The following is a 17,282-nucleotide window of genomic DNA, read 5'->3' on the forward strand; positions in this document are numbered from 1 at the left end:
CCTTGATGCTTCACTAACAAACATTCCTATGAAAAAGCAGGATATTTTCCTTTTTCCACACCCAGACTGAGAACTGCATGATGTGTGAACCTCAGCTGTCCCACACAAACACCCTTCAGGGTCTCCTGCAGGAGCACTGAGCCACATCCACCACAAATCACACACCGGAGATGCTCCTGGAGCATGGGATAACGTCACTGCTTCCCACAGGTGGCATTCTTACTGGGGCAGAGAGGCCTCAAACCTGGATAATTGCCTGCTTCCTGCTTAAAACAGAGATTGGACACAAATCCCTTAAAGAGACTCTGAAGCTCATGGCCAATACCACTAAGCCAGTCCCTGACCTTCTGGGGCAGCAGGAGGGGAGAGCAGGGATTTAAACCTGGTGGTGCCCAGGCAGCCCCAAATCTGTGTGGGGGGCCCCAGAGAGCCCCAAATCCACATTGGGGGCCCCCAGGTAGCCTCCAAATCTGTGTGGAGGGACCCCAGGCAGCCCAAAATTGGTTTTGAGGGACCCCAGGCAGCCCCAAATCTGTGCTGGGGCCCCCTAGGCAGCCCCCTGGCCTCGGACAGTTCAGTCCCCAGCGTGCAGCCCCTGGACTCAGCCCACTGTTGACACTGGAATTGAGAGCTGAGCTGGGAAGGATTTTTCACACATGGATTTGCCATCACAAGCAACACGATATCCATGGATTGGATGGTTAGAGCAGAGAAAGAGAGAGCTCCTCGTGGCTGAGATCGATTCCTGACACAACTGCTCCGATGAGCAGAGGACAGATCTGCACATCAGCTCTCAGTACCAGATAATTCCACCCATTTGTTGATACAGACAAAATCGTGCATTCATAGCCAGCTGCTAATACACCTGTGCACATTCACCTACTGAAGAGAAAAGCAGCTTAAGCACTAATGACATCCAAATTATATCTTTGCTATCTTTGATGTTTATGATTCTTGGCTCCTTTGTAAGTAAGAGATGTCGTTAGAGTTTAATCAATAGCATTCTGCTCAGAGAAAGGCCTTCTGAAGCTGACAAAACTGCACAGGTTTTGCTTTGAGAACCTGCTTGAATCTGAAGAACGATAAAAAGAAAGTGCTTTACTTTTCATGCTGGGGAGGTTGTTGAGATTTCTGAGGAAATCAAACAGCAACTGCAAACACGATGTTATCTCACTGCTGATGTGCAACACGGCTGAAATCAGGGAAATGCTGGCTATGTGACTGTGGATGCAGCTCTGCACTCACTGCAGAGCCTGGGAACACTCAGAAATCAGAGATTAATAAAATATAATCAAATACATTCCACCAAGCATCGGGAAGATGATAATCTCTGGATTCAGTCATTGCATTTCTCAGAGACATGCTCTGCTCCTGGTCACCAACACAGAATCTCCTTCAGCATCCAGGGCTGCCCCCTCAGCAGCAATAAAGTGGCAAATCCAGGTCTGAGGCTCTGGAGAGAGGTGTCAGTGCCACCCTGCCAGGCCATGCTGGCCTTTGTCCCCGTGCAGGAGGTGGCAATTGCTGCCCACAGGTTCCCTGTGCCAGCCATAAATATTCCTGCAAGCAACTGGGTTTTGTTTTATTGAGGTTTTTGTGGTATTTTTCTAAGTCCTGGAGTGCCAGTGATTTTCGCTGTTTCCCAGTGAAATCCCAGAATGGTTTGGGTTGGGAGGGACCTCAAAGCCCATCCAGTGCCACCCTTGCCATGGGCAGGGACACCTCCCACTGTCCCAGGCTGCTCCAAGCCCCAATGTCCAACCTGGCCTTGGGCACTGCCAGGGATCCAGGGGCACCTGGGAAATCTGAGGGAATTATTAAGATGGCCCAGGTGTGTCTGTTCTCAAGTTAAATGAAGGGGTTCCTTGGACAGCACAGCTCCTGCTGCCCTTCCCTCAGGATCTCAGAGGCAGTAACACCGGGGAAGGAAGGGGAGGGAAGCAGGGAGAGAACACAATGAGGCTTTAAAAAGAGATGGTGCTTTTAATGAGTTGGGAAATTCTCAGGAAGCAGGGCTGTAATTTGCTGGATTGACTGCACTGAAACCCCAACTCTTGCATTTGTTCTTGGAAAAGTCTGAGGGAAAACACTGCATCAAAGAACCCCGTGCACAGCAGCATTACCGGCCAGAGCCTCCAGAGGCACGAGACTAAGAACATTTTGCAAATCCCTCAAAAGTGCTAATTGCTTTTTTAGTGCATCCTACAGAGCAGGGGCACTGCAGGGCAGCTGTGTGTGAAGGAACTGGAGAGGGGCTGGGCTTCCTCAGAACTCCTGCAGAGGTTTCTCCAAAGGAAATGTTTGTTCCAAGGAACAGTTTGGGCCCTACAGACTTTGGCTCTGATTTGGTGAGGCTGCCTCCCTGCCTTCCCTCCTGATGCTAATAAATAAAAGTTCTTTGATTACAGCAGCTGGAGGTCTGAGGTCAGTTCTGGCTGTACTGAAGGAGCTGGGCTTTCCTGAGAACAAACATCATCAGGAATGGACTGGCAGAGGGATTATTAAGAGGCAAAAATTCCAGGATGAGAATATCCATACTCAAATTCATCCTGGCTCGGGGTAAGCAGGACACTGTTCTTATCACACAGTTTGAGCAGGCCCTGGCACAGGGTGCCCAGAGCAGCTGGGGCTGCCCCTGGATCCCTGGCAGTGTCCAAGGCCAGGCTGGACACTGGGGCTTGGAGCAGCCTGGGACAGTGGAAGGTGTCCCTGGATGGGCTTTAAGGTCCCTTCCAGCCCAAACCTTTCTGACGAGCTGCAAATAGAACCACTTTTGACACCCAAGTGTCCAAAGCCACTTGCCTCACCCCAAACTCCAAATAAATGCTGGGTTTGGATAACCCATCCGGCCCAGGCCATGCACGAGCTCCCCACACAGCAAAGAGCATCACCCTGGGAGCCCCTCCTGGGGCTCTGCCTCTGACCACACACAGCCCCAGGTCACTGCAGGACGGCACCAGAGCTGCTGGCCCAGGGCCACCCCCTCCCACCTCCCACAGATGCTGAGGCCACAGCACTGAGACACAGCTCTGTAAGGCTGGATTGATTTCTGTGCACAGAGCAGCTGCAGCTCCAATCAACTTGAACAGAAGCCACAAATGCTCGGTACTCTGGAAAAAAATCAAGGTGCTCCAGTTCCTTTATCCAGGCTCAGATGTCCAAACATGAGACTTCAAGAGGCATTTGCTTTTGACATTGAAACAGATATGAAAAAAGCCCTCCCAAGGAATAACAGGAAACTTGGCAAAAGGCACCTGCTGCAAGAAATAAAGGCCATTCCTTAGGCAGAGTCCGTGCTATCCAGCAGTGATATACCAGCAGTATAATCTTAATTAGCCAATAAAAGTTTTTAGACAATCTGTCTAGACTTGCTTTTGCCTGGGTATAAAATTGGCTTTAAAAGAAATATATAAACAGCAATGAAACGTCAATGAAGAGCTGTCAAAAAAAGCTCCCTGCTGCTCTACATCTGCACCCTGCTCTTCTTAAAACATGAGCATTTATGTGAAATCCCTCAGATTTTAAGCAGAAAAGCTGCTATATTTGGGCTCAGTGCACTGCAAGTTCCATCAGCTCAAGGCCCTGAGCTGCTGCTACCAAAGTCAACAGGAGCACAGCTCTCCTGGAAAGCTCTGACCAGCACAGCTCAACAGGGCCTTTGTCTGGAGGAAGCCAAGTCTTTATAAATAATGAAAACTGAGAACAGCCATGTCTGGAGAACAACTGGGTTTGTCCCTGCCTGCTCCAAGCAAGCAGGACAGGTGTGGGACCAAAGGACAGCACAGGGGACACTTGTGAGGAAACAGAAGGGACACAGAACCAAGTCATCTGAGGAAAAAGCATTAGGCTGGAAAAGGAACAAAATACAGATACAAACTGAGGGACAAGGAAAGGGCTGATTAGACATTGTGGATTAGTGAATTAAGGGGAGCAACAAAATACACCCAGGGAATTAAATTACAGGGTATCTTTAATCAATGCTTAAAGAGAATTTCTGTGATCACAGCCTGAGATAGCCCGTCGCAGACTGAGAAAGCCCTTTCCACGATGAATCTTCCATTGTAAGGCAGCTCTCTAAAACATTTCTGCTTTGTTTTTCCTGGGAAGCCAGTTTCCCCTGTCCCAGAGCAGGGTCACCTGCAGGATGCGCTGGTGCCCAGAGCCCCAGGTCACCCAGCAGCAGCAGCACCAGGACACGCTGGGGCACCGGAGCCCAAATGCCTGAGCTGCATTTCCATTGCCCAAAATCCACCTGTTCCATCTTTGTGTTCACACAATGAAACACATGCAAAGACTCTTTCTGATCATAACCAAATAATTTGCTTTTTTACCCGCTTTTTGGTATTAACAGCCAGAAATGCTCTGAATATGGACTCCTGACAGCCCCATGATTCCCCATCACCCTACACAAGGTCCCTGCCTGAGGAGAGGGAGGGCTCTGCCAGCACCCCTCAGGTTTGGTTTCAAACAAGGGACATTGGGTACATGTTAAAATAATGCTGAAATTCTCCACCACAAGATTCCTTTGAGACTGAAAATACGTAAATCTTGGAACACTGAAGCCCAGCCTGCAATCCTGTAAATCTTCCCAACATCCTGGCTCTGGGAATAAACCACTTAAAATGCCATAGTGCAGCTCGTGTTTCCAGCTCAGGTATCTCCTCGGATAGAGCCCAGCAAATAGAATTTCAAACACCACCTTGACAGATAACTTCCCTCAGAACATGTAGGGAAGGCTAAAAACTCCACTGATCCACATTCCCTACCCACCAGGACTCTGCACAGTGGGAACAGACGGGATTTTCTCCTCACACTGAACCTTCCTCCCTACCCAAGGAAGGCTCAGACACCTTTGGGGACACACCGGGGAGTGCTTCTGGCTGCCCAGAAGATCACTAGGAGTGCATGAAAACCATCTTCCAAGAGCAAGGAAGTGGAGGGTTCAGGGTGTTTGTCATCCTCAGCTGTCTGAGGAAGGGTGAGGAATGAAGGAGGCAGGGGAGGATGTGATGGAAGAGGCTTCTCCAAATTATTTATGTGCTGCTACTCCCCCGTGGCTGGGAGAGCAGTTCCCTGCTTCAGCACAAAGGGAAGAGCCACTGTGAAGTATGGAGGGTACAAGCTGAGGCAATACTTTGTGTTTCCTCCTGGGACACAGGGTTTCAGTGACAGAAACTGGAATAACTTACTGCATCCCATTATCTATTCCCCTTCAGATGCACAGGCACATTTAGAGCTGGTCCCAAGCGAAGTCCCAACAAATTCATCCTGCTTTGCACAACAGACACATCCCATGGGAAGACCTCAGCGTAATCACAATATTTCTGTTTTCTGAGGGGAAAGTCAAAGTGACAGCAGGGGCTTCCTCTGCAGCAGGTTCTTAGGAAATCCATTGGATTCCTCCAGGAAAGCTGGCAAGCTGCTCTGCAGCGTGCACGGGGGGACAGGCGCCGGAGGCGAGCTGGGAGCCAGGATTCTCAGGATTCACAGGCTCCACGTGTCCCTCCAGGCAGGCTGGGAGGCAGGGAAGAGCCAGCTGAAGAGCAAAGGCACCCAGAGACAAACCTCTAGGAAGGCTGGTTTCCCTGCCCTCAGCACAAAAGAGAGACTTTGGGAAGAATTCCTGTCTCATCTTCCAGAAGTTTTAGGTTTTCACACAATCAAAGTCAATTCTGCCCCTGAAATCAGGTTTTTTTGGATGAAACAAATGTGATTTTCCAGCCCGCTCTCTATGGCAAATCTTCTTTACTCATGGATATTCTTTCCCTGCCATGGCTCAGTCTTTGCAACCCCAGCCACTTCTATCCACCTTTGTTCTATAGCTTTCCATCCCTCCCTCTCCTCAGCCTCATTCTTCCCTTGCTCTTTCCACAGACTCGTTCCTTTTATTGTTCTCTAACCCCAAACTCTCTCCTTTCCCCCCTCTCTTCCCCAACACAGCAGTCTCTGCACTTCACAGGGATCTTCTCCTCAAGCTTCCTAATGCACAGTAACAATCTTTGTGTCCATTTCCTCAATATCTCCAGCTTTTTCCCCCAATTTCCATCCTCCTCAGCAGCACTTGGCTGCAGAACAAACACCACTGCTCCCATCCTTACCAGGAGGAACCATTACCCTTGAGGTGCAGAAATGCTGCCAAAGAACAAATGGAAACACCTGGATGGGAATGAAGAACCTCCTGAGCCCGCAGCAAACCAACACCCTCCCTTCTGCACCCCGCAGGGTGTGCGTGGCCAAAAGCAGGAGCGCTCCTGGGGGTGTCCAGCTTTACTGGGGGAAACCAAGGGCCAACCTGGTATTAAGAAGGACTTAACAGATCCCCTCTCTGCAGCTGATCCACACAACACTCACACAGCCACGCCAGCGATGTTCTATTAAAGCCAGTGTAACGTTCTGAAAGGACGCTGGCAGTTATTTGTTCAGCAGCAGGAATTGCCTGTTTCAATTTTATTCTGTCCTTGAGATGCAATCTCCGCATGGTCAATAAGCGCCATAAAAAGGCAGATATTTATCATTAAAGTGCCTGATGGTCTGAGGGAACAGCAGCCTGTTACAGCTCTCCAGTAACTCCCCAAGAAGCAGCTGGGTGAGCTCATTCCGGAGGACATTCCGATTTCTGCGCAGATTGGGATGAACTGCTCTCACATTCCACAGAACAGCCACAAAGGCAATCATCCCATCAGATCCGTACCTGCTTTCCTTCTCCACAGCTCTGTTTGATTGATTTTTCATGAGTGTGTTGGAGAAGGAGGGATTGCTGAGGTTCCCTCACAGAATGACAACACGGGCAGAGGCCCCAGCAGGGGCACATCCAGCCCCTCATTGCCAGTGCCCATCAGCCTCCCTGCTCACCTGAGCAGGATCACAAGGACCCTGTAAATCCACAGCAGGTACTTATCTCCCAGTGATGGCAAGAGATAAGAAAATACATCTATCACTAGATACCAATGATTGGATTTTTTTTTAATTCAAGCTCTTTAATGATGTGCTTATATTTGGTGCCAACACTGCCTGTGTAGTCAAGAGAGAAATGGATGCTTCCAAAGGGCAGCTGAGAGCTCATCACTCCTCTTTACTGAGCAGGGAACAGCGCCAGCCAGCTCAGGACATCTGTTATGGCTTAGGTGGGAGAGGCCTCGCTGAAGAGGTGAAGATTGCAGCCACAATGTTTTTGTGATCTAAAAACACAGGCTGGTGCCTCGGGGGGGTTGCAACACCTCAGCCAGGCACAAAAGGGGTTTTAAAGTCCAAGTTAGCACCTTAAGGACCTCACCCATCCCCTCTGCACAGCATCACTGCTCACAAGCTACCAAAAGAGCCACAGCCGCACTGACCACTCACAGGGACAGATTTTTTTTCCCACTCTCAGAAGTACCTCAACTCTCAATGCAACCCCAACCACCCGGATAAAGGCCAGGGCATCTTCTCCCAGCTAAGCTACAATTAATAGGAAATCTCATTAACCCTGCCAGACTGCAGCACATCACACAAGTCAGTGCTACCTCAGACAGCAATTCTTCCTGTTTGTTTTTTCTGAAATGACAGAACATTTCTTATTCGACAATAGGAAGGAGAACAATAGATTTCATAATGTTGTTATTTAACATCACTGCACACTGAAAGGACACATGCCTGAGTACTTGGGAAAAGTGGAAAGAGAAATGGAAAACACTTGAAGTGCTTGGATATAAACTCCTTGATTTTATGAGTGGTTTATACATTTGTTTTTGCTGTATTTGATCCAGAAAACAGGCTCCAAAGAGTGTTGAATAAAGGCTATGCCCATCAAAGCAGAATCTCTGAACACAGCCAAAGACAGAGGGACAGCCCTGCCCTGCAGCCCCTCCTGCCAGCACTGAGCCCCCCAGGAGGGGTCTGCAGGGCCAGGAATTCCCTGGGAAACCTGCCCCATCCTCTACACTCTCAAACTCCATGAATGCCCCAGAGCCCAGACATGCTGCCCCCCATGCCCACAGGTCTGGTTTTCCTAGGCTGCACTTCAAACCCGAGTTTACAGGCAGATTTGTGTGCTTGCTCTGCCTGAAGGGCTGCAGAGGCTTCTGCCCCCGCGGTGTGCAGAGGGAGATGCACTGAGCTCAGCCTGCAAACGCTGCTCCCTCGGGCTGGGCAGCACAAACACCTCACCCCATCCTCTCCCAGACACTGACTCATCCAGGGATGGCTGAGCAGGAGCTGCTCCCAGCTGGGCTCTGTTTGCTGCCACGGGGAGCAGAGATCAGCCAGCACGGACCTGGGGCAGCCTTGGATGATGGGCAGCACCCATCCTGAGCAAAGCTTCACTGAACAAACTCTGGGGTTTATGATGACAGCTGGAGCAGTCTCTGCCCACCACTTCTGTCACCTTCCCTTCTCATTTTTAACCTTGGGGCGTGCAGTAAAGTGCCTGCTCCTTGTAATGAGTGCTCTAAACCCATTCAGCAGGGCTTTAATGGATCCAGAAGAAAACAGAGATGTTTCATTAGCATCAGAACGTAGGACAAAAAGGAAATAAATCAGGATTTTCTACTTGGCACTAGGAATCAGCACTGCATTTGAGATGCGCAGACAGAGCAGTCTCCTCTCAACCCCAGACAGTTGTACAACTCCCTCCTAGCAGTGATTTCACTCTCTCATGTTATCCAGCACTAATTTGTGCTAATGGAATTCCCAACAGACAGCATAAAAATTAAGTTCTATTACAAAAATGCAGATTCAGGATCAGAGCAGGCAGCTGAACAGACCTACAGGAGCCTACAAAAGTGCTGTGTGAATCACTGAGGGATGACAGCAGCTCTGCGCTTTTATCAGTGTCAGCTTCCATCAGCAAGGGCTGAGTGAGATCAGGGTACTCTGATACCACTGAGGGTGTCAGGGAGCCTCAGGACATGACTCAGATCCCCAAAACCAACCCCTAGAAAAAGATTCAGATCTTGTGAGAAACACAAGTCAGTGGAGAAAACAAGTATAAGGCTCTAGGAAAAGTTGTTGCATTTACAGTTTTCGGTGGGTAAAAGGGTTTAAAACAGTCTCCTACAGATAACAAATCCACAGAAAATAGCTTGTGCAGTGAGTACTCAATTGCATGCCATTAATTTGTAAAGAAACCAGTGGATTTGGAGAGGGTGACATTGAATGCACAGATGGTGATGCGGTGCAAAGCAGTGGTTCATAGTTCCAGTGGAGTGACCCAGAATCACAGAATGTCCCGAGCTGGAAGGCACCCAGAGGAATAAAAATCCAGCTCCTGGCCCTGCCCAGACCCCCCAACAACCCCACCCTGGGCATCCCTGGCAGCGCTGTCCAAATGCTCCTGGAGCTCTGGCAGCCTCGGGGCCGTGCCCATTCCCTGGGGAGCCTGGGCAGTGCCCAGCACCCTCTGGGGGAAGAACCTTTCCCTCATGTCCATCCCAACCCCCCCCAGCACAGTTTCACTTGACAGACACAAGGACAATGTGTCTCACACAGGTTTGTGCCTGTGTGAATACACAGGGGCTTTGTAGCAAATACAAAGCTAAAGGGAAAAACAAGATAAAGAAATTCAAGTTTATATTGAGAAATGCTGTTCAGGAACACCGCTGGGAAAAAATTCAGCTTAAGAGGGCAGAAGAATTGAAAATCAGAGTGGTTTGGGTTGAAAGGGACCTTAAACAATCTTGTTCCACCTGCTGTGGGCAGGGAGCCATGTGAAGGGTCCCCTCTCTGGGGGCTGGAGTTTCTGTTTCTGAGCAAGTCCAGCTCCCGCCCTGCTGCACAGAGATGTTCCCACTTTACGTAAGAGGTGTCTGTGGGATCACGGAGACTGAGGAATTACAGAGAGCAGGATCTACAAAAAGCCTGCAGTGAAGGCAGGAGGAAAGAAGATCAGGAGGCTGCTGCAAGGGTTGTGCTTTCCATGTAAAAGGGGCTTAGAGGTGATTCTGTGTCAGGGTGTGGTGGTTTTTGACAACCACACCACTGCCACTCAAACCCCCAGCAGGAACTGGAGTCCTTCACACCAGCACACTGATACAGGACTGGAACCCCTTTGCCACGTCTGTAGCACACAGGGAAGGGTGCAAGTTTCCCCAGAACCCCTCTCCAGCCCTCCCAATGGCTGAGAACATCATCAGCTGCACTTTGGCCATGAAGATTCTCCCTTCTGGCCACCCTGCTCTGCACACAGCCACAGCTCTGCCCTGTGCAGACACAGAACCCGGCTCTGAACCGGCCCTGCTGAGCTCCTGGGCTCAGTGCTGGGATCAGGATGGGGAGCTGGGAAAGGCAGAGGAGGGAGGTGAAGGAGGGACACACATCCTGCAGCTCCAGCCCCCTCCTCACCCCCGTGAGCTGCAGCCCAGGAGTCAGAGAGCATCAAAACCCCACCAGCAACGCAGCCAGCAAACTCAGCTGTGAAAATGGGCCATTTGGGGAGAGCAGAACATTAATAAATGCACTCCAGATCTTTCATTTATCTGTTAGGAGGCATTCAAGTGGTCTTTTGCTAACGACTTCAATATATATATTTCTTACAGATAGCAATTAACCTTCTGGTACAGATTAATCTTTTAAAAAAAATCAAAGATGAATTAATCTTTGAAATTCAAGTATCCAGTAGTTTCATTAATAATCTGAAATTGTCCTTTAGATTTCCCATAATTAGACCATTCCCCTAATTTATTAATCCCACAGAGTGCAGAGCATGTTTCAAACCTTCATCTCCTGCCACAATGACATATTCAAACTCGCTTGAAGTGCTCATAATAAAAGTCACTTTGTGAAGAATTATTAACTCAGAGGATCAAGCAAAGTCTTTATATGCCAAAGCATATTTGAAAACTAAGCAGGGGTAGCACGTTCTACCGATCCTCAGATCTCCTAAGATCCTGGCTGATCAGAAACAAGTTTGGATAAAACATTCACTTTAGGATAATTAGCTTGCTACAGACTCGAGGCCAAAGCCAGGAAATGTGTTGGTACCTATGGACTAAACCTTCCTTTCTGCCAAAGGAAAGTGATTGTGAGACGCCAGACAGTTCTCTGGGAGCTGACAACCACTGCTCCCTGCTGGGACATCTCAGATTTGGGCTGAATTCCCTCCACCCCGGCGCTGCTCCGGCTCTGGCAGATCTGCCTGGTCCTATGGGGTCACACAGGGAGAGCCAACACAGGGACTCTGCTCCCACACCTCTCCCAGCTCTGCTCCTCAAGTGCCACTGCCAAACCTTTTCTGAGCCCTTCCAGGGCTGGTGACTCCACACTGCCCTGAGCAGCCCCTGACAGGGCTTTCTGGACGGAGTTTTCCCTAATATCCAACCTGACCCTCCCCTGGGGCACCTTGGGGCCGTTTCCTCTCATCCTGTTCCTGTTCCCTGTGCAGAGCCTGACCCCCCCCCCCCCGGCTCCAGACTTCTGCCAGGGAGTTTTAGGAGCAATGGCACAGCTCCTCCCAATGAACACCACAGGCTTTAGCCCGCTGGGAGATGAGCTCACAACCCAAAGTTGGGGGACAAGGTGCCACTCCCCCATAGGGAAGATCAGGACCTGCATCTCCAGGCAGCACTGCTCCATTAAACCTCCAGACAACAGGATCTTCTTGCACCTCCCAGGGTTTTAAACCCCCGGAGAACTTGCTGACAGGTGTTAAATCCCATCAGAACTTCACCTGAGCTTTATCTGAGTGACACAAGAAGCTGAGCACAGCCCTAAGCAGCAGCAGCACCTGGGATCGGATTATTCCCGTCTCGGGGTCTGTGGAAGAAGTTTAGGCACTATCCCTGTTAGTGCCTTAATCCCCCAGGCAGAACCTTCATCACCCTGCATGCAGAGCTGCTGGGAGCAGGGCACTGCTTTGGGTTTGTGCTTTGCTTTTTCTGAAGGATGTTGAGTTATATGTTGACTACATGAACAGCTCATAGAATAAACCTAATTCTGCACAAGGTCTATAAAACGGGATCCTGTTCTTCAGCCAGAGCCTGTCCTTGACACGGGGAGCACATTTCAGGTATGATTTTGCAACAGTGGATATTTGCAGATAAAGTCAGTTTTAAATTCTAATGAACACTGGCACTTGTCACTTCCTGCTGTATTAAATCCAAACCCTTTTGCTTTAATACCACATAAATATGCATTCGTAGGAACAGACAAATTTATGCAAATGTGGGTTTCTTCTGTGACACCAACAGAAGGAAGCAATTCCGGATCCCCCTCTCCAGAGCCCCTTCCTTTAAGTCCAGGCACTTTCCCTGCTTGCTCCCTGGAAGATGCTGCCAGGAGGGATCCATCAGCCCCTGGGGCAGTGTGGGACCCAGCTGGGGCCTCTCCCTGCAGACAGAGCTGATGCTGTGGGATGAGCCCTGCACCAGCCATGGCTGTGGGAACCCCTGAGGCTGCTCCAGAGCAGCTTCTGCTCCCGTCCTGCACTACCCTGGCTGGGATTCACGCGGTTCTGTGAGCTGGGGATTGTGCTGGTTTTATTTAAGGCAATGCCAGGCAGGTACCGGGTGGGAGATCTGTGAGTTCCACTTGGGGAACACAGCAGAGCTTGTCCTTGCCCCATGACAATGGGTTCTACCACCAAAGCCTCCTGGAGACAGCCCTCACATTCACCACCAATAATGAATTCCATCAGCTGCTTCTTTTTCCTTCCCAGCACAGGAATCAACTTCAAACATTTCAGTTTCCAAACCCTTACGAATCTGGATTGCAGAGCAGCTTGCCAAGGACTCACACCCAAGGTCTGGCGTGTCTCATCCCACACCACCAGGCTTGCTGGCTCCACATCCCACACCAGCAACCCCTGAGTCTCCAAGGGAAAGGTTCTGAATTCCCTCCACTGAACTGGGCAGAGAAATGCCAAAGCAAAGCAACACAAACCAGGCCGGACTCGAAAGCTGAGTGCCAACAGTGACACAAGTCAGTGTCTGTAACCAGCAGTCACAGCAGAATTCCAGGCTGTGGAGACAGAAAAGCTCAGACTTTCCAAATCTGGCTCCTCCCCATGCCAACACAAGGAAACCTGAGCCAGAGCAACAGGAGGAGCTCGGTACGACTCGAGGGTTTTGATTTTCCCCAGAAATGACTAAAAACCACTGAGGGTTCCCACTCTCTGAAGCTCCATGAGCAAATTAGGAATGACAGTATCCCGGAGCCATTGCAGAGCATTGCAAAGAACTGGAGCAACTTTAGAATCAAATATCAGCTCTAGAAAAACACGATCACATTTGGTACAACACGACATTCATTACTTCCGCAGCGCTTTCTGGAGGGAGGATGGGCGTTGCCTACCTGCCTCTCTGGAAATTTGCATGAAGGACTCGACTCCTTTTTCTCCATAATTCCCTTCAGATGCCAAAGTGGATACATAATTCCATCCCAAAGCTTTCACAATGTCCACCATTGCTTGTGCTTGGAAGGAATCTGGAGGAACCACCCGTGAGAAGAAATCATAGCGCCTGTCATCGCTCAACTCTGGTGCAGTTGAGGCATAACTGATTTGTGGGATCTGTAGAAAAAAACAATTTCTGATAAATACACACATTCACATACTCATGGCACTTCTTGCAGCAGCAGCCAAAGCACTTGGCTTCAGCTGAGCTTTGGCTTCGCTGTATCCAGCTGCATTTCTCCACCACGTTCCTTTACAACGTCCAAGCCAAAGGAACAATCCTTTCATTGGCTTCGAGTTACCCAAATAAAAATTGTGAATCAATTGAAGACAACTCTGTATGTGCCCATCCATCATTCTTTCCTTCAAGGCAATCAAATACAGCACACAAATCATTTTAATCACTGCCCTTGTCCTGGTGTTCTGGTTTTACCAGGATTTGGGATCCTGCGTAAAGTGAGGTTAACTCTAAACCTGCCACCGCTGGCTGAAAGCCAGGAAGACCCTGCCTCAGCCTTTGGAGGATGGAGGCTCCAGACTTAAGGAAAAGTAGGCTTGTTTTTTACTCTTTCTGATGAAGAACAGTGTGGAGGTTGCTGAGCATGGACCTCTCTGTCCCACAGACACAGCCTGGGCATGATTCAGCTCTGTCCCCAAAAAGCAGCCCCTGCTTTTCCTCCTCTCAGCAGAGTGTGAAGGAGTCTGACAGTGACTTTTGCAACAGAGAGCACAACAGTGTTCAGGGCTGTTCTCCCCCGGTTACCAAGGGCCCTGGGCAGTTACTGAGCTGACAGGATGTTAATCCCCAAGCCCATTATGCAATTGTTTCAGTAACAGTCTGGGACTGCTCCTTAGATTAAGGAACCTGCCATAATTCTCACTTGAGATGCCACAGAGGGGAAAGAAGAGATTTGCAATCCACACAAACATGATTGTATATAACGATCTGAGCCGTGCAGCCTGAGCAAAGGGCAGCCCTCTGTGCCTCAGCACCAGCATCTTCTGCACTCTCACATTTGGTCTCTGCACAGCATTCTATGAGTATTTATTATTCTACAAGTATTTATCAGCTCTCCTGCCTCCTCAGAAAAATAAACACTGTATTTCCCCAGGATCAACACTGCAAAGGGCTCAGTACCTTTGGTTCCAGAGAGCAGGGGCAGGGGAGAGCAAATTTCCCCAGAATTAACATTATATCTACACAGGCATTTACAACCCCCAGAGCAGAGGAAAAGCAGACACTGAAAGCCAAATTGCTGCTGGAGAGCCAGAAGAGTGAACGGAGAAGTGAACTTTGCATGGAAAAATTTTTAACTACCCCAACAGCTGTAATTCAACCTAAACAAACACAAACTTCCACAGAACCCTAAAATCCCTGGAGCTGGAAGGGATCCCCAAGGATCATCAGTGCCACCCCCGGCCCTGCACACACCCCAACAATCCCACCCTGAGCCTGATCTGGAGCTCCCTCCCCGGGTGCTGATCCCTCACACCAGCTGCTGCAGAGCACAGAAACTGCTGGGCATCCTGGCCAGCAAAATGAGGAAAATTCTAATTTGTCCCTGCTCCAGCTGCTGCTGTAGCCAGTGCCTGGTGACCTTTCTGTGGACACTTGACCAGTCACCCACCACTACACAGAAAGCACCCAGCACTCACCCCCAGCCCCACACAGAGCAGTGCTGACACAGCCAAGTGCTGCTTTTTGCAATTATAATAAAAGTCAGGCTGAAATATCCATTTTTATCTGCGGCAACTCTTTGTATTCCAACTTGCCAACAACTGCTTTTTCAACTAAAAATCAAAAGGAGCCCATTCTGCACTTTTACAACAACCAAAGCTTCTACAGAGTTTGCTGCATTGCTTATATTCCTTAGGAGACTTTTTGGACTTTAAATCTTTTTCCACTGTTCATAAAATATTCACTACTGCTGGCTGCTTCGATAACTTGGAGTATAAAAAGCAGATATTAGGGGTTTTACCAACGTTTCTTACAGGGCATCTAAAAGCAACATAAAGCCATATATGTGCCAAGTAGAATTTTCCTCACGTTTTGTGTGAATACAGGGAGGAGAGTCCTTCAGTGGGTGTGCCAGGGACTGCAGCCACCACAGTTCCACCCTGCCCTGGGAGTCAGAGCACGCTGCAGACACCTACAAACAACACTTTCTCCTCCTGCCCAGCTTCCCATGCACACCAGCAGCGTCCCACACCAGATGTCCAAACTGGGCACCCACGTGCACCAGCTAAAATCTAACTGCTGCTCACCAGGGAGCTCCACACAGGCACCTCCAGCTCCCGCCAGCACTGAAGTGCACTTGAAAATGAAACCAGATTGCCCCAGGTCAGCAAGACCCAGCCCAGGCTGGGCAATGTCCCTGTTCTCTGTCCCCAGTGATGCTGCAGGTGGTGTCACTGTGCAAGGAGGATGAGCAGGGCCAAGGGAGAAGCAGAGAGTTTTAAATCAGGTTGCTCTGTTGAGGGTTTTTTGATTATCCAGATCAATATTTTCTGCCTCTTCACTGACTTATTTTTCTTTCATTTGGGTAAAAATCTGTTCTTTATCATCAATTCAAAACTGGAGTTGAAAGAAGCAAGATTTCTCTTCCATCACATTCTTCCTATTTTCTGTTCTGAGACACCAGGAAGCTCCAGAGAATCACAGTGTGCTCTCCAAAAGGTTCCAACACCTTGGCAGAAGGGCTGGGATCCATAAAGCCCCAGGGACCCCAATCTCCTGGCCCTGCCCCAGCACACACTCCCAGCTGCCTCTGCCTCCAGCAGCACAGCAAGAGCTGAGCTGGAGCTTTCTGCAGGACACTGCGGTGCTGGCAGGCCAGGGAGCATCTCATGGACGTGGGAAGCAGATTTGCCTCAAGTTGCTGTGTTTGCAGGACCATGGCAAACACCACACTCAGGAGTTTCACATGTGGATTGCCTGGCTGATGTTCTGATTACAGCAAGAGGCAATGATTAATACTGGGAACGCTGTCTTAGTCAGTGATTAATTAATGTTAATTCATTTTTAACATTGACCATTATTCTTCATTTATTTCATTTTCTTTGGCTAATGAAGAGCTGTCTCTGGGTCCCACTTGTTGTCTTGCTTGCAAAGCAGCTCCTGTTTGAGAGCAGCTGTACCAAGAGCAGCAGCACAAACACACCAAAGAGCAAGGAGCCTCCTCAGCCTCTCCTTCCAACATCCAACATCCTCCAACAGCACATTTGGAACAGTTCATTTCAGAGCAAAACCCCACTGAACTACAAACTTGCTGTTCCAATTTCTCATTTCAAACTCATTTTGCATTATTATCCGATCCCATATCCTCCTCCTCTCCCTGTTCAACACACCGTTTTTCCAAGAAAAATGACAGAATGTGGCGAGTTCCTCACCAAAGCCAAGTGTCTCGGCCTGGAACACACAAGCCCCAGTTCCAGAGCACAAACCAACCCTCCCCGAGGCTGCAGGAGCTGCCAAACCCTGGCCTGCCTGCCCACCCCTGACCTCTACCCAAGATTCACCCCCAGGCCAAGCAAAGCACCCAAACCACAAACAATTATTGCTGCTGTGCTGCCTCCAGTGGGATTGAGCTCAGCTCCACCTCCCCAGTCACTTATTAAAAGATTAAGGAAATGGTGCACCTGAACCCACCTCACCAAGTGACAGCAGCCAGGAAACTTCAGAAAAGGCAATTTCCCTGAGGACCTGGTGCAATTATGATAATGCAGGAGTGCACCTATTGAGATATTAATGAGCTTCTACCAAGGCAATATTAAGTTCACAGTTTGCTGCATTTTTACTTTCAATTTCCTATTAAGTTTTATTGATATGGTTTCCTGACAATAGGAAAACCTCACCCTGCTCTGGCAGAGCCTCTAGAACCCATCACATCTGGCAGGGCAGTGTCAGGCTACAAAAACT

The 17,282-nt window shown here is 49.3% G+C and overlaps 1 protein-coding gene across 5 annotated transcripts in view; it reads right to left on the reverse strand.

Annotated features, from left to right (window-relative positions):
• The window catches only part of GRM7 (glutamate metabotropic receptor 7), a 207,720-nt gene that overhangs the window by 114,348 nt on the left and 76,090 nt on the right, over window positions 1-17,282 (reverse strand). For all 5 annotated transcript variants that reach the window (XM_032120574.1, XM_032120573.1, XM_032120571.1 and 2 more), the window contains exon 2: window positions 13,264-13,480. In XM_032120574.1, the coding sequence (XP_031976465.1) occupies window positions 13,264-13,480 (217 nt within the window). The remainder of the gene's footprint in view (window positions 1-13,263; window positions 13,481-17,282) is intronic.

The sequence above is a fragment of the Corvus moneduloides genome, chromosome 11, assembly GCF_009650955.1.
Source record: "Corvus moneduloides isolate bCorMon1 chromosome 11, bCorMon1.pri, whole genome shotgun sequence".
Lineage (NCBI taxonomy): Eukaryota > Metazoa > Chordata > Aves > Passeriformes > Corvidae > Corvus > Corvus moneduloides.